Genomic DNA, 25660 nt, shown 5'->3' with positions numbered 1-25660 from the left:
GAGCCCTGATATTCTGTCTCCTTCTTTCCTCTGAGCATGAAATTTCAGAGACCGATTCTGCTACAGTACATTTAGCAAATCGAATTGTGTTCCAGCATCTGGAGTCCTGCTCTCTCTGGCACTGCTAAACAGTGAGCAAACAGTATCCACAAAGAATAGTACTAGGTACTTGATGACAAAAGCATGTGGAGAAAATGTACCATGGAACAGTACATAGTCCATGTGTATGCTAAGTTTATCAGGGCTACGTGGCATCCTTGTAGATATTTCACGTAAGTTTGATTTGGCTTTATTTTGTCTGAAACTTTACCTCTTTCTGAAGCAGAATTGCTATTTTAACCATTATCCACCATTTTCAATTTGTTCATAACCTTGATTCCATTGGGAGAGCTATGAAACTGATGTAACTTCACAGGAATTTTTCTGCACTGCTTAAATGACGTTCAGAAAAGTAGCCCTGTTACTCAGGTGTCCCTAGACAGGCCCTTATAAATGAATCCAGCATTTAGGAAGCTGATAGCATTACCCCTTGTGTATATATCTGTATCTACATCTACCTCCTTAGATATATATACACACAAATATATATGTATGCATTTATATGTAACTGGATGAAATCCTCTGATCCACCCTCCACAAGCAGAACAGTGAGGGCCCCTCTGGCATCTGTTCCTCCCAGCCTGGACGGGTCATAGCCAGATGCAGTGATGTCCATGCCACTAGCCCCAAGAAGGCACAGAGAGAAATGATCAAAGAGAGCTGTTACTAGTTCTAACTAACCCTGAGGCCCAAAAATTTAAGAAGATAAATTATATTTCTCATTTTGCCTGCTTCCTGGAATCACCTTATTGACTGCCATAGATGGGGGTTTTTCTGATAATTGGTAAGATGTTTTCCCTATTATGTGCAGGTTTCCTACTTGTATGTATGTTCTCAGCACCACACTTGCAAATAGACCATGTGATTGTGGTTTTCCACAACAGATATTGAAAGAAGTTGTTTCCATCAGATGAAATGTTTAATTGTAATACACTTCAGGAAGGTAGAAGAAAGGCAGGTGAAGAAAAGAGCTATGATGCCAGTGTTGAATAAACTGAACACACTCAAATTATTTATCTGGCCTTTTAAGCTGTACAGCACTCTTTTTATAATTGCTCTTAATATTGTATAAATAGATTTTATAGGATATTTCTCATATTAACCACTTTCATGGACTTTGTACCAGGCACAAAGTAGTGCCTGAAGTCTACGGGCTAAACATGGTTTATAGTCTAGGTTTCCTATAAAAACAGCTGTCATGGGGCTGTTTGTCAGTGGCCTTTGATCCAAACAAGATTATTGCAGGAAATTCTACCCCAGCATGGAAGGCTACAGAGCTATTTATATGGCATTTCTTTGCAGTAGGTTGGACTTCCAGGCATGGGATTGCCTTTTTTGTAATGTACTCATCATCTCCTGGAGAATATGTTCCCTTGTGCATCTGCGTTAATGGATTGACCTACACAAGGCACCAGGGTGAGGGGAGGCTTTCAAGGGCCTGTTTTTCTGGTTTGTTTCATCCCATTCTTCTAGTACACATGTCCTTGGGGGAATGTCAATAAGCGTAATAGCATAATGAATCCCTGTGTCTGGCAACAATTTATATAATACCTGTTAGTTTAAAAGCTAGATGATTTCCAAATCAATAATTAGATTCACAAACACTTACAGACACCATGAATTCTTCTGTTTTCAAGGAGACCAATCAGTGACTACAGTGATGTGATGTATGTGAAAATTTATTTAACTCTGGATCCCAACAGGAAAAAAGCCTGTGGTAAAGTTTGTTTACAAATGTGTGTGAGACAAACCACCTAGCGTCAGAAATGAGATAGATATGGCACAATTAGAGCTGTGAAAGGCATGAGGCAAACTCATTTCTCTGGAAGCCATGCTGCTTGCTGCTTTCCTCTAAAGGAGAGATCTGGAGCGTATTCAGCTACTGGGGTAGGTGTGAAAGAGGAGAAATACATCATGTGGTCTTATCCAGCTCCATTGTAGACTTTGCAACTTATATCGGGATTAGTCTTCTTCACCACTCGGATGGAACAGCTTTTCTTGTGGAACAGGCCGACACAGTTCACCCTATCATACTTCTTGGGGATTAAAACCCTGTCATTGAGAAAGGCAAAGAGAAAATCAGCAACTGAGGCATGGTCTGAGAAGGATACTTACTGAGCTACAGCCATCCTGGAGCAACTATGGATTGACTTGGCTTGTGGATATCCCTAACAAGTGCTATGGATTATCACAGGAGGAATACAGAGTCCTGATTTTGGCTGTTAATGGATGAAGTGATTTCCCAACATTTGTTGTTGTTTAAATGCAGCTCTTACTGGCCATTCTGTTAGGGATTAGCATAAATTCCCACACAGAGGCAAAATATGGATTAATTCTGTCTTCCCCATTCAAACTAAAACTTTCTTGATAACAACAAACAAATTAAAGAGTGCTGAATCATCTCAGCATGAATGAATCCCAGCTGGGTCACTTCTCAGCACAGGCCAGCTCCCTCCCTCATGGCTGAGAAAATCTGGGTATATATCCCTCCAAAAGTTCCTTGGGTTGTAGCCTTTCTCACAGATCATTTACAGGACTCTTTCTCCCTCCCGTTAAAAGAAGGATTTTTCTAGCTTTCTGGGGAGATAATCAGTTCACATCACTATATTCAGGAAGACACAGCTGTCCTTGATGACTCACTGCCATCCAGGATGCAGAAACACACAAGAAAGCAAATTATCATCATGTATGTCCTGTTTTGATAGGGAGGAAGTGTGGGCTCTTGGCAGCATGGGAAGGATGTTAGAATATCTGAATAGATGCTCGCAGGTAGGCCAGTGGTTTGGTGCAGAGCTACAGAAACCCACAGGTTCATGCGTTGTGGGGTGCTTGGGTATCTGGAGACAAGTTGGTGAATAGAAGGAGCAAGAATACAGAGGCTAAAGGGAACCACACACCCAGTTAGTGTCTGAATCAAAAGAAGGACTAGGTGATGAGGAAAAACTGTGCTGGAGACACCCTGTGTTTCATCACGTTTCTTCCAAAAAAAGTCTGTGTGATTGACAGATTATTCTGCTGGTCATGATTAGAACTAACTGGGAAACAGGAAAAGGAGTTTTGCTCACCTGAGTATGACATTTCAGTGCATGCTTTCAGTGAGGTATTTTAGTGTGAATATTTCAACCAGTTTCTGAATAAACAAACAATAATTTGGGTAAACTTACAAGCTGCAGCAAGTCATTGCACCCATCTTGCACCTGCACTGGAAACAATCTTCATTCTTCCACACCGCACCGAAAACATAGAGGTTTCTGTCTGAAAGGCACCCTGCATGTACACACCAGAAAATAATGGTCAGTAAATCAACAGACACAGACCACAGTCTTAGTTTGTGGACCAGTAATCAAAGCACTGATTTCCATAGAGTCCCACCAGGGAAGAGCCTAACCCCGTGCTTTGCAGAAAAGATACCTTGTCTTTGCTCCTGCAGCGTGCATGAGTGTATGACATGGCATGATAAAATGTTGCAAACACACACCAGATGCCTATTATTCTGCTATTGCAATGAACCTGAAAAACACCTTAGCTTATGGCTATAGGAGGATCTTTCTGCCCTTTCTTATATTCAACATACAGGTTTAGACTTTATTTTCTCACTCCTTCCTCCTCCCCAATTCTTATTTTACCTCAGCTTGTGCTACTAAACCGAATTTAAACAACAGTTGTGTTGTCTTTGCTTCAATTTTGGTGTCAGGTGCCCCCTTCAGATTAATCAATGCCACTTCAAAGTACATGGGGTTTTGCCACATGGGCAAATACCTCAGCGATACATCAGCCCAGAGTGTAATTATTGAATGTCTCAGTCCAGAGATGCCTCTGGGTGGGTTGATTCCTGAGTAGGCAGCTGTTTGGATCATTCCTCAGCGAAGAGCATGTTATGCTATTCCAACATTTCTAAGCAAAAACCTTCAAATCTCCAAATTAATGTCTCAGGGATGTCTAATATATTTGCCATTCTTACCATATTTTCTGGCTGGTCTAAGGTAACAGCGAGCAGGAACACACAGAGCTCTTGAGAAAAGAAGGATCAAGCAAAAAACCAGCAAGAATTTCTTGAAAGGAAACAAGAATATTGTTTTAGAATTAAGTGGTTTTTTTCCAAAGGTCTGGCACAGAGTTATGAACGAGTCCTACTATTCCAAATAAGATCAAATTAAAAAATACTTCCAGTGTAAAAAATACTACATACACATACACACAAAGCTGATAACTTACCATACTTGCATGGGCTGCTCACATTTAATAATGAGGAGTAGTGTCTATTTATATACAGGGAGGAAACAATGGTCAGTGCAAAGGGAGGTGATGTAAATATGTTCCCAGTGGACACTCTAACCTGTTCTGATCATCGATCAGAAGGTGGCACCTCAGAAAGTCTTGCAAAGGCTCATTTCGTGCACTGGAATACATTGGCATCTTGAACTTCATTGTGCTGGTGTAAATCTGAAGAAACTCCAGCAGATACACTGGTTGCTCCACATCAGCACTGGTGTCAGTGGAGAAATCTGACCACCTGAAAGCAGTGCCTCCAGAACTGGCAGGCCATCAAGGACCAGCAGGGAAAGGATACTATTGTTCGACTGACCTGCTATGAGGAGGTACAGGACAGGTCATTCATACAGAGCAGTGGTGTGGAAAGTCCACTGTTCTCAGACTGATTTATTATATTTTCAATTATTTTATACAAGACACATTACTTCCATATTTAGCAACCTGCAGAAACTAGCTCTAGTTCTGTATCTCTCAGCTGTTACAAAGCAAAGCCAGGCCCAGGGACTAGAGGCAGGTCAGCATGACCAGCTAGCACCCTTTTGGCAGCAAAAATGAGACGAGATGTGTGTTGTCTGAGTCCAGAAACAATGCTAAAGACTGAGGAAGGCAAAGAAAGAAAAAGTTCCAGTTTTATTTCACTGTATCCATGTCCTGCCTCAAACACAGCTGGAATCAGACACCAAAGGCAGTGTTGTTTCTGCAACAGTAAAATGAGGACATTTCCTTCAATACATATCTTACCATAGGTATCCAGGTCTTTGTGACATTAGACTGTTAAAACATGCAGTATGTGAGGCTGCCTCTCAGAACCAGCCAGAAAAATTAGCACAGATCCCTGTGGCTACATTAGGACTGCAGGGATTCAATGCTGTACTGAATTGGAGCATATGCATAACAAGTTTCAAAAGTTACCAGAGCATTCCCACCCTAATGAATTCCATTAATTCCATTAGCTTGGCTCTTTTAGCACACCTGGCTTTAATTAGGCACCTTGATTGGTATGCCTGAATTTGTTAGCTTCCACTGATTGACAAACAGCTAGAGGAAACAAAGCTGCACTGGAAGTGGTTTTGGAACAAAAGGGGCAATGGTAGAACAAGTGTGGTCTCCTAAGGGATCTGGAGTCAAGTGATAGTTGTGGAGGGGGTGGCTACTGTTTGTTGTGACAGAAGATCTGAATTATGTAAGTTCCTTTTCTTTATTTGTTTGCATAAACTTAGCAAGAGATTTTACAGCTTCTGTTGTACTTTGCTTTTAGCTTTGCAGTACAGCTGTCGAGTTTTGTGTTAAACTTATGATTTTGGCAGATCATGCTCTGTGTGTGCAGTTCTGCTGCAGGAAACAGTTGTGGTGTCTAATGAAGTGCTTTGAGGGAATACTCTTTCTCTGGTAGGCTTTAAATAAATGAATTTCTCTTTGAAGGGAATTATTTGCTCAAAATAATTTGTTAGCAAAGGCAACAAGGTGAAAACATAAAAAAGCTCTTATACCACTGTGAATTTGGTTTTATTTTAATTGAAACCAATTGATTAGGGTCTAGCGTAGCTAGAGGCCGGATCCACTTCTGCTCTGTCCTGCTATAATTCTTGAGAAATCTTGTGCTGTGTCTTGAGAAGAAATAAGTGCTACAGTGGATAATATCACCAGTATAGTTGCAAGGAAATGTAATAAGCAATTCTGACTTGAAGGGCATGGTGGATTCTGAATAATTCTCTTACTTAAAATTATTGTTTTAATTAGCTAATTATCTTTTTCTCCTTGGAGAGAAATAACAATATTTATAATTTCCGTATAATTTTTGCTGTTTCTCAGGTAGGAAGATATATTTATAGATATAAAATATACACATAAAATAGGAAACTGAAGTGTGATCAAGGCTATTGCTTCCAGAGGTGCCTGTCAGCTCTACCACCTGAAACAAAACTGTATATTAAAGTATTCTGTGTGCACTGTTTCCTAAAAAAATTTAAAAAGCAGCTTAAAGCATCTTGGATTGCAGAATTGAGAATAAAAAACCCAAATGCTTATGAAAGCCTGAAACCTTGAGTGACTTGTCTGTGGGATCTGGAGCAGAGAAGAGGCTTGAACCTGTCTCTGTTCATCTTCTTGCTGATCAGCTTGGACCTTTCCTCTTGAGACAAACAAGGTTTTCCATGACAAATTATTAAAAAAAAGAGGAGAAAGGATTCTCTTTTGTGCAGATGTAAATAAAGTCTTCTGGTGCTGCAGTGTTAAGCACGTGTCCTCTTTTAAAGGAAGGATAAATTCTCAGCCTAGGTGATGGCTGAGAAGGCAGAGTACCTCTGAGACATGGTGACTATATCAGTTTGCTGCTTTCCCTTTGTACCTTCTCCCTTCGGCTCTGTTGAGTTGGAAGTGCTCAAAGCCCAGTTCTAGACACACTGACTTAGGTCAAGCAACTTCCTTCACTGGGGGAACAGCAGCAGTTAATGTGTGTCCCCAGCCTGAGTTCTGTGAAGCAATGAGAGGAACATCCAGCACCTCCTTTCCCTGTTTGTCTTGCTCCTGCATCTGTCAGGGAAGCTGCCAAAGTAAACTGGTCAAATCATGTAGTGGTTTGGCTAAAACAGGGACTCAGAGCCAAGCCAAGGAGGCAATTCTGCCCTGGGAAGATTTTGACAATTGGAAGGATCCTGAGTTTTCTGAGGAGAGGCCTGGAGTTGGAGGGACTGGGCTGCGATTCCCCCTTGAATGACAGGGGTGATGGGATGGTGGCTCTATATCACCAAGGCTCTGACTAGAGTATCAACTCTATCATTTTATTACAAGTTGCCCACATTGAAAACATTTCTTCAGAAGACTTTAGTGGCTTTAGGCTTGATCTGCTGGCTGTCTATTGCTTTACCCTGTGTTTCAAAACCGCATCTTAATTACTAAACAGTATGGTGGGCCTCAAAATTGGGTTAAAGCACAAAAATAAATCTGACCTTACTTCAAAGTGGTTCATGTCAATCCGTTTTACAGACGTTAATAAGGGAAACTGATGTTACCACTGGCTCTGACAACTGGCTGACTCCATTTTTAGCTGAACCCATGGGAGTGAGTCATTAGGTAGGACCCTACCTAATGCTTATGCAGCTCTCGGGAAATCAAATGATATTTATTATTTTCCCCAAGACTACTACTTGTGTGACCTGGCCCTTTTCAGTGAGAATACAGTTTGCTACTTATTAGGGGTGCTGCAGCACTGGTCTGGCCTTGTGGTGGGTGATACTGTCTTCCCTCTGTACAAAGGATTCAGGATTGACTTCCTGATGCTTTTAGGTTATGCAAAAGCACATGGCCAAGTCCTCTCCCAAATGGCATTTTTTAAAAGACATTTCTCTATTAACTCGCACATTCTTTCCCCATCAGTTCATACCTTTACTGGTCTGGGGCAGATGAGCCTTTTGTGTATGTGGGCAGGAGTTACTTTATTTTAAGTTTGAAGTATTTCAAGTTGTTTAGCCTCTGTGCATGTTCCCCTTTGTCCTGCTTGGCAGTGTCTCTGAACACCCTCCCTTTGAAGCAAAAATTGAGTCCTCTAACTGCTCCTCATGCAAAATGCCTGATTTTTTTCTTTAAGCTGCCCAGCAAAATAGCATAACACAAATGTAGTGCAACACCTACATTACCTTAAAAAGAGGTAAACATTGCTTTTTCCTTCCTTCTGTACTAGTACTACAGAGGGAGTAGTTTTGGTCTCAATCCACAAACTTATTTAGACCACAGATTACCACTTGCCTTCAGCAGGAATTAGCCCTTGCTAATTAGTTTGAGTCCAGAGCAGCTCCCTCTTGTTTTGCTGGCCTTGCTGCACTAATGAAATCTCTCTGCTCCTTTCTCATCCTGTCATGGAGAACACACTGCAATGCACAGGGAACAGGCACATGTGTGTCAGAGCTGGCATGACATTAAGAGATAGTCAATGGAGAAGGGGTAAGGTTAGCAAATGAAGCTTATTACCTTCAAAGTTAAAGGATGCTACACTAATGCAATGCACATCAGTGAATTTTTAAAGCTGATATTAAGTATGGTTACTGGCATGGATTCTTGAAAGCCTCTATCAGCTGGGCAGACATTTTTCTTCAAAGTATTAGGAGTTTCCTTTCTGGTACCTGCCTTCTCCATTCTTGAGAGACAAGAAAAACACAGTGGAAAAGGGGCAGTATAGACAGAAACTGAAATAAGAAAAATGCAGTTTGAAGTTCTGTAAGAAAAAAGTTTGTTGACAGAAGCTTTGAAGCATAAGGTTGGTCCTATCAATGCTTCTACAGTTAAGAAAACTTATGAAGTCACTTTTCTTCCTAAACCAAATTAATCCCCTTGTTATTTTTTTCTGTGAAACAGAAACGCCTATTTAATAATGCATATTAAGCTTTCCCTTTTACTCCCAGTGATGTTTTCATAATCCTTCATATCTCACTCAACTCACGCTGCTGTGCTCAAGGGGAAGCTCCTGGTTTTGCTCTGTTAACAGTCAGACATGCTGGTGCATCTGTTCCCTGAACGACATTCTGAAGTAGTGCTGTTGCTAAGCTTTTCTTCTCCTGTAGTAAGGATAATTCAGGAAAGCCAGTCTTATTTCAGGTTCAAAAAGCATTCTTAAAACTACTCCGTCCCATTCATGATGTCTCCTTGGCTATAGACTAAAGACAGGTCTAAAATGCCGCCTACATTCTAAACCTCAGTGGACCAAAATCAAAATGAGGTCGAGTCTGCCAGCTGGATCAGGATCTAGGTTTTTGTGTTCTCTGTAGCTCCAACTTTTCTGTCCACTCCTTCCAGCACAGGAGCACTGTGCTATGCTGTAATGCAGTGACTAGTGAATTTATAGTAGAGAAAAAAGAACAAACAAATCTAAAACATTGGCAACAACAGAAAAATGAAGTTCCAGAGCTGTCATATCTGTACATAAATAAGCTGTACTAATGTAGCTGGGCCATAGGTTCAACTGTCTGTTCAATCGAGCTCCTAATACCTTTCACTAGGCTTGAATTGAAAAACTGAGGTCCTCTCTGAAATTCTTGGCTGGCATGCCAGTTTCCATCCCTGATACAATTTTGGTTGTTCTAACTTTTGAACCCTTTCTTACTGTAGAGAGATTGAAGAGTTCCCAACTTTAAAGTGATAGAAGAAATTGAAAGGACATGTTAATGACAGATATTGGCTGCTCAGCAGTAATTCTGTCTTAAAAACATAGGCCTGAGGCCAGTCCTGTAGCCAGATCAGACACTGAACTTCTGGGTGTTATGTGCACAGATGCCTGCCAGGATTTCTCATAATATTACAGAGTTCATCTCTTATCTAACCCTGTTAATTTCCTGTTAACATTAGAGGACAATACTCTCTGTGCTTTGAATTAAATTGTTCAATAGCCTCCTTTGCACAGCCAAATACAGACAGGAACAAACTGAGCTGGAAAAAAAAAAAGTCTTGTGTTACGTAATCTAGTTTATTACTTCAAGAGTCTAAAGAATTTTGAATGAATACTGCAGCAAGTCAGATCCTTGCTCACGTCTCCTTGACCACCAACTTTGGTGCGCAGAGCTGCATCCCTTTGTTCAGGAGCAGGGCAGGAGCAGGAGAGCACCCTAAAAAAGTAAGCTCTTGCAGCCCCAGAAAGCTTCCTCTATATGTAGAACATGGAGAGACTAAGGGGTAATGCTGTTAGGAGAGAACAAGCAAGTCCCAAGCTAGGAACTGAAAAGGAGAGGCAAAGTACTTCAGGGAGACACTAATGTACATAATCATTAGAGATGTACTCTAATGAGACTGCAACTTGGCTCAGGGCAGCACTCTTGCTACAGTCCCAAGTTGGTTTTCAGACCAGTCCAGCTCCCCTGTCTTTCATACAGCAAACTGGAGTGACTTTTGCATTTTACAACTTAGGGAATGAACACTTTCAGTGTCTGTGCCAGTATAATTAGCTCCTAAACAAAACTACATGTTCCTGTCCCTGTAGATTCATCCCATCTGTAGCAGATCAGGGCAGCCATGGGAGAAGCCTCTGGAATTAGAGTGGAAAAAATACTGGGATATTTTGAAGGAGGTTTTCATCTCTTGATGGCAAAGGACTGCAGTTTATCATCAGTCCTTAACGGAGATCTACTGGAAGCGTTGGCTGTGCAAAAGCACTGCAGCCCTGGAGAAATGTAAAGAGAATGGGTTAGTGCTTGACAGCTCCTGAAATAAATGAAATGTGAAAACAGAATTTTGAGCGTGGGGAAGAAGGTTAAAGTAACCCAATCTTGCTGAGTGTTTTAGATTGGTCATAAGACTTGTGTGTTCCGCAGTTTCATGTAAATACCTCTCATAAAGCAAATCAATTCTGATCAGTTTCACCCTTAAATGAACCACAGCTTGACCCAATGAAACATGCACACAACATTAGATTCGAACAGAAACTTCCAGGCTTTGAAAAGGTGCCAATGCAAACTTTCCTGCATACCAACAGAAGAGTTAACTAAGAGCAAAGTGAACAAGTGAAACTCTCATGAAATGAATTTATCTAAGATTTTAAAATTGATTATCTGAGCAGAATGTGAACTTCAAATCTATGGCTTCTTTGGTATGCATAATGTAAATGAGATATGCACTTTCCTTGTTTAACTTGGATTTTCTTTTTAAGATTGGGACAAAAATCTTATTGGCCACAAAATATGAATGGTTACAAAGCTATTAAGCTTCAGGTGGTAAACATTGTTTAATAGGAAAATTTGCCTCAGGTTTATATGTGTGTTCTGGTGTTTGATTTAAAAGCTTTGGTAGGCTAAGCACTAGATTTCATTTCTAGGATAAGAACACCTTTCCAGTACTCAAAGGACTTGCCTTAAAAAGACTTATTGGTAGAGGAGGGCCAGCTATCCAAAACTGCCTCTCTTTCTAACAGGAAAGCTGTGCGCTTTCAGGAGATGAAAGGGAAATTCAGGGTAAGAGAGCACACAGCTTGTTCTCCTCTGACTGGGATGATTTTCCCTGCAAGGTTCTGCAGAGCCTCCTAAACCTTTAATCTGACAGGGTAGTGGAGAAAACTTTGCCATGAATGTTTTCTTTCCACTGTGTGGAGCTAGTGGTGTTACGAGCTAAATGTTTTGAGGGTGGGGCATGTATTCTTTGCATAGGACTGTAGCTATGAATGCTGAAGTAGAGAAATACCAAGGCAAAACATAACGCAGCAAAAGTGGGAAGATCAAAGCAGAGTTTTGTATGCTCTGTCTCTGTTTTTCCAGTTTTGTGGGTTTTGTCATCTTCCCACAGCTTGACTCCTTGCTACAGAAGGGAGCCAGGTCCCTGCTGTACTTCTGCTGTTCCAAAACTAGATGCAATAGGTAAAATAATCTGTTTCCATCCTGAAACTTGGAGCAGACAAGAGGAGACAGAGTGCTTAAGGAGGTGTTTTGAATTAGGCAAGAAACGAACAATTCCTACTTCATCATAGCAAATAGGGTAGATCCACATATAAGAGAACTTGGCAGATGGTGGAGAAAGGTGCTTGGGTGGATTTAAAATGTGATTAAATAGCTCTGGATCACGTAGGAGTGCTGCTTCAGGCTGGTTTTTCTGGAATTTGGGTGCATATGTCTAGTCAGACTTAAAAAGGAAAGTAAATATTTGGTCACAACTTACTTATGTCCCAGTGTTCTCTGTGGATTGGCCTTACAATGTTTACAGGGGGGGTGGGTCCCGGGTGCAGGAGAACCAGCTGGAGTCACGATACGGACACCAATACAGCATCGTGCTTCTGTTTTATTGTTCACTTACACCAAGTTATACTTTGCAAAGTTCATATCCCTTTCCCATGAGAAAGCCTCTAAGCAGCGGGGGAGCTGACCAGTGTATACCTTTTCCCAAGGCTGTTCAAGGCTGCCGGCTAGCAGGTGCCTTGCAAGCCTATCTTCAGCCTGAGGCCCCGTCAGGGGTACTTCTGCAACAGCCCTGGGATGCCCAAGCTCTCCTGGGGTATCTCATGCCCCCGCTCCACAAGGAATTCCTCTACAACAATGCACTTGGAAGTCTGTTGCAGACAGAAAGACATCGATAGAATGGCTAGGGTTGGAGGGGACCATCAGAGGTCACTTAGTCCAGCCCTCCTGCTGTGAGCAGGGACACCTTCCACTAAACCAGGTTGCTCAAAGCCTCGTCCAGCCTGGCCATAAACACTTCCAAGGATGGTGCATCCACAAATTCTCTGAGCAACACGTTCTAGTGTCTCACTATCCTCATATTAAAAAATTTCTCCCTTGTCTCTAATCTAAATGTAGCCTCTTTTGTTTTAAAACCTTTACCCCTTGTCTTATCACAGCCTTCCCTAGTAAAACATCTCTCTCTATCCACACTGCTCCCCTTTCTGTGTCACCTCCTTTGGTGAAAACTAGAAATAGCAGCCCTACAGTTTCAATGCACCAGGGTGTAGTAGTTTCTCAGAAATTATTTTCAAGTCCTCTAGCCTCAACCCTGAAGTGTTGGAGTCTGTGCTAGGCATGGTGTCATTAGAAGATGCCTCCAATTATACTTTCTGTTAGCAAAGGCCTGCAAAGGGCAGTAATCAGGCTCACTGCCCAGCTGCAGTGGGGACAGTGTCTCTCAGTAGTGTCACTGAATGTGGATAGAATAACAGAACTGTTAGGATTCAAAGGACCTCTGGAGATCATCTAGCAAATCACAAAGTTAAAGCTGATGCAAGCTGAAGTTTGCCTTTCCCCTGCACACAGCAGGATTGGGTACTGCTCACGAGGTATATGCTCATTCCATAATTTGAAATGAGGAGCTATGGAAGCATTGACACACTTTCTGTTGTGGAGGAACAGAACACGGAGATATAGGATGCTCATAGTCACTTATGGAAAGAGGCAATTGAACAAATGTGCTATAAAGATTATGAAGCAGTGCCCCAAAGGAGAGCTCATTCTGGTAAGTGTACCTCTCTCAGTTACTGTTTGCGGATTTGCTGAGCTGCTTCCCTGTCCGAGCCCAGCACAGATCAGTCACTCCATGCAGCCACGATGCTGCCCATAGCCTAGTTTAAAACCTTTAATTTCTTAAGAATTAATCTGAATAAAGGATGCTTTCTTTTACCCAAAGCTCACGCTGAGGACTGGATCTGCTATGCTGTCAGTGTAATGGAAGAACAGTACTGGCTTACATTGGGTAACTGGTAGGTCTTGCAGTCCATAGGTTAGTCTCCAGGGAGCCGTAGTGGACAAAAGTTAATCATGTGAGACAATGTCATAGAAAACACAGTGTTCAGAAAGATTTTTAAGTAGCTTTTCATTTTTTTCCCATTGCTTTTGGAATTTTAATTGTTTTGGTTTTCATCCTCGAGGAAGAAAATAAGTCACATGAATTTCTGATGCTTCATTTGACTTTATTTTAGCTTTAAGATACAACTGTGCACAGATTACAGAATATGCTCCTTGGCACTGAAACATGACCAGAGAATACAGATTAGCAGCTACTGAGGATGCTTTAAAAAGTCACCTTTAATGTCTGAGCTCAAGGAAGGAAAAGGTCAGTTCTTTCTTCATGGTGAAGCATAAGGCAGTGAAACCAAAGAAGTTTTTTGAGAGCAGATACTCAGTTTCATTATATGAGTAGATTTCACTCAACAGCTGCATTTTAAGTGTTTCTGAATTTTTGAGAAAGAACCATTAAAACAATAAAAGGAAATATCCCCTCAATCCACCATTCTTCTCTTACCCCACCCATGAATGGACTGGGCATTCTTTTGAGTGATCATCTTTCTCCACTACTTTATAAGAGCAAGTCTCCTTGTTGAAAATGCTTTCACATGTCTCTTTGTCATAGTTGACTGGCGTCATATAGCTGTCATTGGGAAAAGAAAAAGAGGTGATGAGACCAAGAAGTAAGCAGCTCCCACTTCAGGTGATATCTGCACCTTTGATACGAAGAGGCTATACTGAAGAGACTTTTGGGAGCAGAAAAGGGAACTCGTACAGAGCTCCCAGCTCAAATGTTACTTAGCCTGCTGCTTCAGCAGGATGAGGGGAGAGCTGTGGTTTTTCTGGTCTGATTTACACCCAAGGGATGTTTGTTGTGTTTATTTGTTATTCCAATATCATTGCTTTTTCTCTTCACCCACGGTATGGAACTAACATTGCATGAGTGGTTTGGTATCACTATAGGAAAAATTACAGACAGGCAAATGTATCTTGAGCTGCTTCTCAGAGGAAATTGGGGCAATGTGCGGCTTTGGGAAGATCTGGACTAGGATCAATAGAATTTCCTAAGTAACTATGTGTCCTCTCTTGAATCAGTAATTTGCCTGATGTTTTAGCCCTGAGAAGAATTAAATTCTCCTTTTATTTTAAATCAAGAATTATTTCTTAAACACGACCTCTAGAATTTCTTGCATGTTCAGTGATGATGGTGTTGGATTAATGCATAACTTTGTGATAGGAAGTGAGTGACAGAAGGGTTATGGTTATTTCTCGGGAACTCCTGTCTGAAGGGAAGTGGTTTGTGCTGTATCATGGCAGCAGAGGAAATCCCCCACTGCTGCTCTGAACTCACCTAGTGCAGCAGCTAATTCCAGTCCTGTAACAGGAACAATCATTGCAGTCGTCAGTCCTCCAGCTGGAATGAAATTCATGGACCTTTCCTTCCTCGTCAAGGCAACCTGAAAATGTAGTGTATGAGCAGATTTCAGTGTCAGACCTGTTGCACTAACAACACTGTTGCATGTACAAAATGGGTGGGATCGTTGCTGGCTTTTAGTATTAACATCCCTATCTTCCAAACACGCCGGTTCCCCAACAAAGCAGGGTGTGCTATCCTCATGCATGGAGAAGAGTGACCTGTGTCCCTCTGTCTCCAGTAGTTCTTAGCAGGTTTCCTGGAGTTGTTCATCTTCAAGTATGGAATTTGGAGTACCCAGCAGAAAGACAACTAGACACAGACCTGGACAGGATTAAAAAAGGCTTTAACTTTCCTGCTTATTAACACCATCTTTTGTTGACTCCTCATTTAAAGCAAGACTACATATGGCTAGAAAACTTTTCACAGCCCTCAGCTGCAGGGAGAAAGAAAATATTGGATATATAAAGTTCCTGTTCAGCAGTCACAGAACAGACCTCCTAAATAACTGATCTGGAAAGCAGGAATTTTTTGAGAACAGAACAAAAGAGAGTGGGGGGAGTTTTAGGTTGTGTCTTTGCCTACAAATGTTCTGTTTCTCTGGCAATGTTAACTCATTTCTTCAAGTAGTAGCATCGGCTTTCCCAGGTAAAGCTGTATTTTAGAGCACTTAAGGTTTTTTTGCATATTGGCACACATCAACTCTTGTTGTGTCCAAAAAATAGCATGCTTCTCTTTTGGGAACTTATTTTCCTGTAGCTCTATTCATCTGTAGACTGACAGACTAGCTGTGTTCAGGAAGAGCAGATCCAGACTCAAGGGATGCAGCCCTTCTGCTCTTAAGAATTTGCTTTTGGATACAGAAACAAGACATGAGTAAATGGTGTGGTGCTGAATACTTGTAAAGCTGTTTCCTGTTTTATACTGACTACACCCACTTAGATACTGGTCCTTCTCCCTTCTCTGGATTTCTAGATGTGATTCCATTGTAAAAGTATGAGTTACTACTTCATGCAGATGGGTAAAACAAAACTATGCTACTTCCCTGGAAAAAGATTATTCCTAATTTGGTCTGTGTGAAGCTCCCCAAATAACCTGTTCTTTTTGTAACATATTACAATTTCCCCTCTCTCCATACCCCATTTCCTTCCCATTTCCCACTGATTCCTCTTCACTGTTTCCACTTATTTCTAAATTGTGACAAATTGCACAGAATGGACAAATCAAGCAGTGATTCTGATGATGTCTGTCTTACCTACAACCACACCATTAGACATCCCTGGCTTGAATGGCATAAGGGTGCAAGAAGCATCAGACAGTGGCATGACGACGGCAAGAGCAAGAAGGCATGCCAAGATGGTGCTCTGAACAAGAAAACAGCATTCATATCAATCCTTAGGTACCTATTAAGATGTCTTGATGATAAATAACAGGAAAATACAATGTGGTTTCAAATCAAAATCCAATTTTCTTTTGCACCTTAGACACTTTAACATACTTATCAGGTATACTGAACCATTTTGAAGAAGCAGAGGCAGAGCACTATGTGGGAGGGGAAAAAATGTCTGTCTTTCCAAGCTGTTAAAATCAAGCATTGACTGCTAGACCTAGATACTGTTCGTGAACAATGTGTGTTCTATTCCTTTCTACTTCCCATTAATTTTTCTTGTCCTTTTTTTCTCTATAGGGTTGGTCAGCAACTGTTTCTTCCACTAACTTCACTTATAGCTGCAAAAACTTCTTTACTGCAGTCTGAAGAACTACAGAATGTTTCAGCCTAATATTGAAGGATTAGGAAAAAATGAAATAACTTTAGCTGAAGCTGAATACTTAAGTCTTGGCCCTGTACCTGACTTGCAGGTGTCACTTACAACCTAGATTATTCTATATTCTGTGACTTTTGTCAGTGGGTTTTTTCTGTAAGTTCAGCTGAAGTTTCTCAGCTAGTGGCTTATCCTTCAGTATTAGTTTGAAATCTCTGAAGGGCTTCCTTTGGGGATATGAAGGAAATAACTGCAAGAATTCTAGGATGGAATTAGCTGAAGATCTTGGTAAGAGAAGAAAGGTAGATGAGGAATAAACAATCACATACACATACTGTACATAAGTGTGTTGTTTAGGCCAGAGTAGGACTGGTGACTTATAAAAGGAAGTCATCCCTGAGACATGAGAGGAGGCAAATCTATCATTTTATTTTGAAGAAGAGAGGTTAAAACCCACAAAACTGCAACAGAGTGGCAAAGGAGTAAAAATTTAAGATACCTTTTTTCTGAGTTCGACAAAGTGTTCAGATATTATCCAGACTTTTCACCCCAAATTCTTACCTGCCTTTGCCTCTCTTTGACTCTTGCTCTCATAACACAGAATTCATACATTCTCCAAGCTGCTTAGATTGCCAAGTACTGAGATAAATTCAACAGAAACTCCTTTAAAATCTATAGCAACATACCACGTTCTTTTACAGTAAAAGATGTAAGGACTCACCATGCTTGCACAATTATGAGACTTCCAGTAAGGAGACAGCCTGTACAAAGCTCATCTTCTCGGAGAACTTATATAGAGAGGGAATTTGTGATAACAGCCCTTGAGCAAACTGACCATGCATGTCTAGCACCAATGAAGTTTCTGCAAAATGACCTCATGGGGTGGACATTATTAAGATGAGGCAATTACATACAGGAAGAAAGGTTTGTTCTAACAGACACTGGAGAAATAGGTGTGGCTTTTGTGCCACACCAGATTTGGGAGACAGTTACAGGAAGCACTTTTCAAGCTTAGAAGGAATATTTTTCACTTGCCCTGAGAAAACCATTAGAGACATGATGATTGTCATGCACAACAAAATTGCATGCTTAGTTTGAACTATCTAGGGTTTAAAAAATGGGTCCTAGATAACCATTTTCTTCCTTGTTCAGCTTTCCATCATGTAGAAGGTCCATATGCTCAGATCCTCTATGAAAAAATAGGCATTTTGTATTCTATTTCTTAATTCTTATAGCCAGTGAGAAACTGTCCCTTTTCTGCAGAGGCTGGATATGTCAGGGGCAGACACACTTTCCAAGTGCTTAGGACAGTGATTTGATAGCAAAGAGGTCCAGTATGGTCCCCTTTTGCTTAGCTTTCACCCACTAGGTTCAAGTATTTCAACCTATGTGGCCCTTCTTGGTGATGATCTCTATCCCTTATTACCAGAGCTGCACAGCTGCAATACCTGAATTAATTACTCTGACTGTGTAATTGTGGTGACTTCTTGAGTGGTTCCAGGAGCAGAGACTGAACTCCAAGTTAGGTTGGCTACTCCATGTCTTCTACCCAAACTCCAGAGTTGAGAGCTAGCTCAGGAAGCCCATGGGAGAAGGCCAGAATTAGTGCAATGCAGGTCACAGTGAGACCACTACTCCCAGAGACATTGTAGCTGGCTTTCAGCTCAGTAGGTTGGATAAATTGGTTTTTCTTCAGTTACTAGATCATCACTCTTCGGGATGACAGAAAAGAAATGAAGTTCTTGCAGTTGTTCATAGGTTTGATAAAGCTGCCACAGTCAGCCTGTCACTTGTAAGCTAGACTTGGCAATGCTGATGTATGCCCTGCCCTGAAATGGATGATAACTAGCATGTCCTTGACTCCTAATCCTGGACACGTCAGCCCTGGAAATTTCTTTCTTGAAATCAACAGAGCCCACATATCCCCTTTGAAGCCAATTGAACAGCATCATTGTGGTTTGGGATGCTGTCAGTGTTCAGGCCATGTGCATTTTCCAGTGAAAGGAGGGAAAGGCACAATAGGATAGCAAAGTATTACACTCTGATCCTAGGCCAAAGCTGCCTTTTGTGATGGTTGCAGTGAAGATGGAGAGAGTTCAGTCTCCTTTCTCATGTCCTGCTCCTATGCTGCCTGACCTAATTGATGTACATCTGTGGGATGCCTAAGGATGTGCCCTAGCTTTGCATGCTGGCTCTTCATAACCTTTAGGTACTGAGAAGTAACAGTTTGCTCTTAGCTGATGATACTGTGGGAAGTAGCACGGAACCCTGCTCAAGGTATTGGCTTCCCCATGTCCTCAAAGGTGATCCAGAACAAATGTTCTGTGATATTTTGGAATAAAAGGACCATTAAATTGCACTGCATTTATTCTGTTAAAATTACTAAGCTATTTAATTCTTTTTCTTCTTGAGTGTTGTGTACTTGGCATGCAATATTTTGCTTGTCAGGCACCCTGCAGCAGTTCTTGTATGTGAATAAAAATTACCAGCCACATGGAAATTTGTGATGCTGGTGTACTGGAGTGAAATTTAAGGAATTTGTTACAGCCAAAATGAAAGAAAAGACAACTTGCTGGGCTGGTGTCAAGTGACAGAGGATGCGCTTGTTGCTCAACTCTGCTAAAACTAAAAATCCAACCAACATGCTTGTGTGTTTGCTTTCTCAACTTTTCAGACTGCTCAGCTGCTCCCATTGCACGACTTCCCCCTGTTTTCTACATGCAAGCTATGCAGAGAGCTATGCAAGCTATGGAGGGAACTTGCAAGCAGTTTTCTTTGGACCACAGCAGACAGTGACCTGCCTAAGCCTGGGCAGTGTTAAGGGACAATGAAGAAGCCTTTTGCATGATCTGTGAATTCAGAGAAACCCTAACAAAATGCTGTGGTGCTGAAACCACTCACAGCAGCAAACTCTATGCAGATAGTCCATTCATGTATTGATTATTGGGGTCATTTGTGACCCACATAACATTACATTTCTTCATGTTGTTCATGTATAGGATGATAGGTGCCCTGCTTGGGTGGGAAACAGGTATCTCTAACAGGTGTAGCTCTGTTGAACTCTTACATTGGCTTCCCAACCAGTTAATTTCTTACTAAAATCATTCTAAGAATATCATTGCTCTGGTCACTTCTGTGCCTCCTTTCCACTTATGCTGATAGATAGAGTATCCTCTTTCTTCCTAAGGCAGGCAGAAGTCTTGGAGACTTTCTTGAAGATTTAGCTTGCTATTTTACTCTAGTCATTCTTCAGCTGGAGTTTCTGGTTGCATCTCACTGACAACAACAGAGGTAATCAGAGTAATACAAGACGATCAGCCTGGGTTTTTCTGTGTGTTTTAGTGCAAGGCACTCAACAGACAGAAATACAGCATGATTTCAGAGCAGTAATGTTATTAAAACAGCCCAATAAATCAGCTAATATCTATGGACAGCTAAAAGCTAGAAGAGGTGCGCTAAAATGAAAGCAGTCCAAGAACCTTGTTTCTTAGGCCACCATTTCAGTACTACTCTCACGTTCTTGAGAGGGGATCAGCTTTCTGTGTGGGAGAGTAAGTGCAGGACACATTACAGCAGTTTGTGTATCCAGTCACTTAAACCAGTAGTTGAGATGGAAGTTGATTCTTAACACTATTGAGAGGGGAAAAACAAGAGGAAGCATGAGGTATATCAGCTCACAGATCATAAGTAAACATGATTTTACAAATAAACTCTTCCTGACATTAAATTGACAATGCTATGTATAATGTACTTTGGCTTTACTTTATTAAAGTCTGTCACATTTGTGTGTAAGAAAGGACAAGTGTGTTAAGGAAAGGCATAAGCAAACAACACTGAAATATACAGTGCACTGTTTACACAAGAACATATTGTAAAGGTGGTAGAAGGAAGTTTTATCTTGGTGGGGACACTTTTCTTAAGTCTGAGGTTTATATACCCACAAACCTCAAAGCCTTTGCTCTCAGATCTTTCCCAGCATAGAATCAAAGATTTGTATTACTTTTATAAGCAAGGTATACAGGCAGTGCAAGCGATTTTTCCCAGGTAACAGGTGGCAGATAAGAAATTTGAATTGAGATCACAATTCAAGATGGGACACCCAAGCTTGAGACAATAATATCATTTCTTCTCTCATCTGAACACACCAGTCTTCTTCCATATGCAGCCAAGCCCCCATCCATGAGTCCAATTTCAATTTTAATTCAATGCAGTCTCAGCGGGATGAGAAACACTTAATTTTTCATCTTGGTGCAAATGCCTTTTTAAAACATGGGATAACTTCTCAGCTAGCCTGGAAAATCCTGTCTGATCATGACCCCAGGATGAAGAATCAGTGCTAAGAAAGGGACACAGAGACAGACAAAAAGATCTAAAGAGCCAGCCACAAATGCCAGGCCATGTTTGTAATGAGGAGACCTCCATCTCTGAAGTGTGGGTAGAGCTGAGGGAGGTGGCCACAGATGCTGTACCAGCAAGAATAAAAGTCCAGAGGCAGTAAATCAAAATGAATAGGAGTGGCAGATTCAGCCAAAAAGGTATCTCCAGCTTATGGGAAATGCCAAATATCCTGCACTTCTAACTTCCATCTCAACGTATGTAGTACCAAAAAGATCTTAGAAATCCTCAGTGAACCAGAAAAATGACAGAAAAGTTTATTCCACAAATTAAAAAACCCACAGTGACTCCAAACACAGCTTTTTATCTTGATCCTGCAGCTGATTAAGCAAATGAAGACCATATGTCTATGAAAAAGACTTTTTGTGGAGCCGTGACTTAAGGAATCAGCTATAGGAAGGGTGGCAGGTGGGAGCGTTGCCGTAGTTCCATCCACTAGTGCCTCTGGTTTTGTGGAACTTACACGGTGCAACAGTGGACCCTGCTCTGGCCACGCTGGCACTGGAAGCATGCCTTTGGTCCTCCAAGTGGTAGCAAATTTGTCTGGTCTTTCATCTTGAACACAAACTGCACATGCATGCACAAAATGAAAGGAGGCTTAACCTCAATTTTATACCACCAGTTACTTAGTTCAGCATCCTTTGGACTTATTTCTAGGGAAATTCAGTTAATTTTGTGTATATCCCACCTACAATGTACTTCAGCTCTATTTAGAGAGCATGAGCTTTTCTCCATTTTCTAAACCTGTTAGTTACTGATTCCATGAAGACTAAAAGCCATGGTTGGAAGTTATTGCTACAGGACTCAGATGGGGATGGGGAGGGCAACCACAGAATGCTTCAGCCAAATCCAAAGGATATCTTGGCTTTTGGGATCTCTCCTCTTTTTTCTTTGCTGTTTTCTGCTGTAGTGTGTAAAATCCTGCTTCCTGCCATTTCTTGTCCTACACCCTTCCTGTCTGACTGAGATGGGCAGCAACTAGAACAGAACACCAAGAGAGATTTTGTGACTTGCATCTCTGACTGGTTTCACCAGAATTACTGTCATGGGTTAGCAAACATAGCTCTCGATTTTCCTGCAAAGAGGTGCTTACAGCTTCCTCTTGACCTGACAGAACCTATCAACTGGCTAGTTTGAATATTGACAATTTTTTAAGCCACTTAGAATTTTGACCGCCTCTGTGATCCACATTTAAGAATGGACAAACCCCAGGAAGCTCTCACTCTTGCTTCCAGCCAGAGGACGGGTAACTGGGCTGGGACCATGTGGGGCCCAGCAGCCCTGCCAGGACCTTCTTGGGCCGGGCCCGGGCCAGGACACGGCCATCCTGGAGCCGATGGGCCCTGTTCCACCCGCAGCCCCCACCCCCCAGTCCTGCTGCGTGCAGACAGCGCGGCCCGGCTCCCCCCTCCAGTGCGGCCAAGATTCAGCTGAAGCTGCCCTGCTGTCCGGCAAAGACAACAATTACACTTGAGCTGTTTAGGTTGTAATAACAGTATGCACTACGCAGTGGTGTGAAGAAGTAAGCCCAGGAAATCCTGCAGTAAAACCCCCACAATGTCTTGGAATACTTCTTGAAAGTAATTTATCGCTTTCTGACAGCAAACTTGAGCCAGGAGAATTGCTCTCCCCCTCTTTGAGAAAGCAAAAAGGAATGGTCGCCTGAAAGGGTGTAGAAAATGCAACAAATTTCATGTAATTTTTTTCACAAAATGACAGCTAGCATTTTATTTTTGAAATCCTTAAAATGTGAAATATGCTTCAGATTAAATACATTTGTGGTATTGCCATGTTTCTCTGATCATATACATGTCAACAGATTGAATTTGAGTGCTATAAAATCTTAAGAATCTGAAATTTGGACTTACTCTGACAATAATGGGTTGCTTCTAAGGGGATTTTGTATGGTATAACCTGTGGATATAAAAATGCCAAAAACTTATTCTCCAGTGTCTTACCAACACAAAAATATTTCTCATTTGGAGAGGAAGTTCTGTTGGGGTTTCTGAGGAAGTTACCAAAATTCAACAAGTTTTTCTTTAGTCTCATTGCTGTGAAGGATGGAAAACAGAACTGGTACCCCCCTGTTCCTACCCTACACATTTCATTAATTTTTAGTGGTACATAAATAATGAAAAGAGCTCAAAACAGAGGATGAGAGATGTGCTAGCCTGCTTTCCTGCAGATGGATAATCTCATGAATAAAAAATCCCAAACCAGTAAAAATTACCTGTGGCAGTGTTGTTGAGCATTTCTCCACTCAGAGCAAGGGAGATAATTGCTAAATTCGTTTTATTGGGGGAAGGGGGGGCTGAGGGGAGGAAAGGCAGTTTTGGTATTGCCAGGTACTCTGGTAATAGGAAAACCAATACAATTGCACATTGACACTAAAAAGTCTATTTTTATAGACTATATGCAATAGTCTATATATAATAATATGGATCTATACATACCGAATTTCTGGGTCTCAGTAAATTCACACAGTCTGTTCTCTGGAGCCTCTGGGCCAAGGCTCTATGTTCCTTGTCCTGGTAAACCCATCAGAATTAATTTTCTTTCTTCTCCAGTGTCAGCTCTTGTTTGTGTTGAGCTGTTCAGATTCTGCTTCAAGTACAAGTGGTGGAGGAGGTGCCCTTGCAGTGGAAGATGGGCTTCCCCACCCACAGATAACTTTTGGAAGGATGTGCTAATCACAACCATCAAATATGCTGGTTCTTCCCAGTCCCATAACCTTAAAAAATATATTCTCATGAGATTCAAAGCCTGTGCTAGATTTCTTTTTTTGGTCATTCACACTTTTACTGGTGCTCTCAGCAAATCAGAAATCTTCTTGCACTAAGAAAGTCGTCTTCATCTGTAAGAAAACTGGCACCCAGATTCTACAAAAACTCTTGGAACTTTACAGGTAATAAGGCTCTAATTTAAAAATAAATAAATACAGGTCCAAAAAAGGAAACTAGTAGAATGAAATCCTACTTGATTTAAAAGTTAACTTAGCAACTGTAAATCACTTAAAACACAAAGGCTTAACAACTAATATTAAGAACATGAATATGACCTTTTGATAGAAATGAGAAAATTTATCTGATTATGCATTTTGTAAGCTGAATTAGAACAATTAGGAGATTAGAAGTGAGCTACTGAAGTCTTCTCTTTTATGAGATTTTCCAATGTCACCATGCTTCTCTGTGATGGCAAAGCATCTGTTGGAAGAAGAGGAATTCCACAGTGCAGAGAGGTTTGGAGCAGGTGTTAGCCCACACGAGAATAGACAAAACACTCCTTTGAGGGGTCGTCCTTCTGCACCACATCATAGTCACAGAGCTTTCTGTTGATAATTATTACACATTTCTCTTTGTCATAAGAAACAGGAGTAAAAAAGCTGTCAGTGGCAAAGAGAAAGCAAATGTTAGCTTAAGGGCTTTCAGTAGCTCTGTGACATGGGTGAGAAGAGGCTCACTCATGCCCTTACAAACTCACTTATCCTCAGCAATGGAAAGCTGTGGTCATCCTACAGGCAGTGATGGTACCAAGAAGTTCAAACTTACAGGGAACAGCATTCCATTACAGTTCGACTGCAGCTGCATCTGTAGCAATCTTCTGTCCTCTCAATGTGTCCCAAGGGATACAGTTTTCCATTCATAATACAGCCTGCATAAGACAGCAGCAAAACAGAACATGTCCTTTAAGCCTTCAGCTAAAAGCTGAAGAGTTTAAGAATTATTTCAGCTTTCCTGAAAATGTTCTCCCAGGCAATAGTAAAGTACAAGGATTGGGGTTTTACTCTGTCAGCTCCTGAATGAGCTCTATGTGCTGGAATAGCACATAGCAATAGCAACCTACCACCAACAGCAATAATATTGCTGCAACCATACTCAGTTATTTGTTTTTCCCCTACTTTCGGCAACTTGCTGCTGGAAACTCCTATTTGTGTCTTTCCAATGTCTTCCCCCTCCCTTGTATTTTGAGCCCTTCCTGGCAGCTCCATGCAGAGCCAAGCTACCGCAGAGCAATCAGGTGACAGGACCTTCCTTGTTCTTACCTCTGTATGGCCTCCCTGGAATTTGAAGAAAATTAATGCAGTAAGCATCACCCAGGGTCACTATGATGCTCATTGTGACAAGGAAAGCCAGAAAGCTCTTCTGTAGAGAGAAAGAAGCAGATGGTAATTTCTCCCCTGTTTATGAATCAACATATATTATAGAAACTACTGCCCTCTCTGTAGAGCCCAGGCCATTCCTACGATGCTCATCAAAGGTAGTACTTGATGTCTGTACCTTTGGGATTATGTGAGCACAAATTACAGGAAAACTAGGCCATAGGACTTTGTTGGTCTATTAATCATTGCCCAACTCTTGATTCAGATTCTGCAAACACCTTTAGAGGCTTGGAGAGCTGGAACAGGGCACCATTTGAGGGATCAAAAGTGAAGAGCAGAAAAAAATACACAGACAAGGTATACACTTACTGTCATTGTAAAATGACATATTTTAAACTGTATTTCATATTTATAAGCTTTAAAAGCATGGTCCTAA

General features: G+C 41.3%; 2 protein-coding genes and 1 long non-coding RNA gene across 3 annotated transcripts; all 3 read right to left on the bottom strand.

The window, feature by feature from the left end:
- Positions 1-1825: 1825 nt before the first annotated feature.
- LOC121659885 (beta-microseminoprotein-like) lies at positions 1826-7427 on the bottom strand. The gene is made up of 4 exons (XM_042018500.1): positions 7383-7427; positions 4061-4151; positions 3264-3366; positions 1826-2151 (listed from the first exon to the last, which is right to left on the bottom strand). The coding sequence occupies exons 1-4, from the start codon at positions 7425-7427 to the stop codon at positions 2022-2024; spliced, it is 369 nt and encodes a 122-aa protein (XP_041874434.1). The 3' UTR covers positions 1826-2021.
- Positions 7428-13717: 6290 nt separating this feature from the next.
- Positions 13718-25259, bottom strand: LOC121659989 (beta-microseminoprotein-like). The gene is made up of 5 exons (XM_042018821.1): positions 25168-25259; positions 24674-24776; positions 16223-16331; positions 14905-15010; positions 13718-14196 (listed from the first exon to the last, which is right to left on the bottom strand). Exons 2-5 carry the CDS (start codon positions 24710-24712, stop codon positions 14067-14069), a joined length of 384 nt encoding a protein of 127 aa, XP_041874755.1. The 5' UTR covers positions 24713-24776; positions 25168-25259; the 3' UTR covers positions 13718-14066.
- LOC121659990 lies at positions 22822-24380 on the bottom strand. Its single transcript, XR_006014521.1, has 2 exons — positions 23579-24380; positions 22822-23039 (listed from the first exon to the last, which is right to left on the bottom strand). It is a non-coding gene; the product is annotated as an uncharacterized LOC121659990 (long non-coding RNA).
- Positions 25260-25660: the final 401 nt, after the last annotated feature.

This window comes from Corvus kubaryi, unplaced genomic scaffold (genome assembly GCF_017639235.1).
Source record: "Corvus kubaryi isolate FWS band 111438036 unplaced genomic scaffold, C.kubaryi_AGA036_p1.0 138, whole genome shotgun sequence".
Lineage (NCBI taxonomy): Eukaryota > Metazoa > Chordata > Aves > Passeriformes > Corvidae > Corvus > Corvus kubaryi.
The sequence above is the reverse complement of the archived record's forward strand: the minus strand, read 5'-3'. Positions and strand labels throughout refer to the sequence as shown.

What these genes read in the sequence shown, in the direction of transcription:
- LOC121659885 (XM_042018500.1), bottom strand. Translation starts at nt 7,427, where the DNA reads ATGGGTTCAGCTAAAAATGGAGTCAGCCAGTTGTCAGAGCCAGTG. An exon ending in GCCAGTTGTCAGAGCCAGTG is followed by an intron (nt 4,152 to 7,382) that starts GTAACATCAGTT and finishes TTTCCTTTCAAG; the next exon opens with AAATTCTTGCTGGTTTTTTG. An exon ending in TAGACCAGCCAGAAAATATG is followed by an intron (nt 3,367 to 4,060) that starts GTAAGAATGGCA and finishes GTGTACATGCAG; the next exon opens with GGTGCCTTTCAGACAGAAAC.
- LOC121659989 (XM_042018821.1), bottom strand. Translation starts at nt 24,712, where the DNA reads ATGCAGCTGCAGTCGAACTGTAATGGAATGCTGTTCCCT. An exon ending in GTAATGGAATGCTGTTCCCT is followed by an intron (nt 16,332 to 24,673) that starts GTAAGTTTGAAC and finishes TTTCTTGTTCAG; the next exon opens with AGCACCATCTTGGCATGCCT. An exon ending in GGAATTAGCTGCTGCACTAG is followed by an intron (nt 14,197 to 14,904) that starts GTGAGTTCAGAG and finishes TCCCAATGACAG; the next exon opens with CTATATGACGCCAGTCAACT.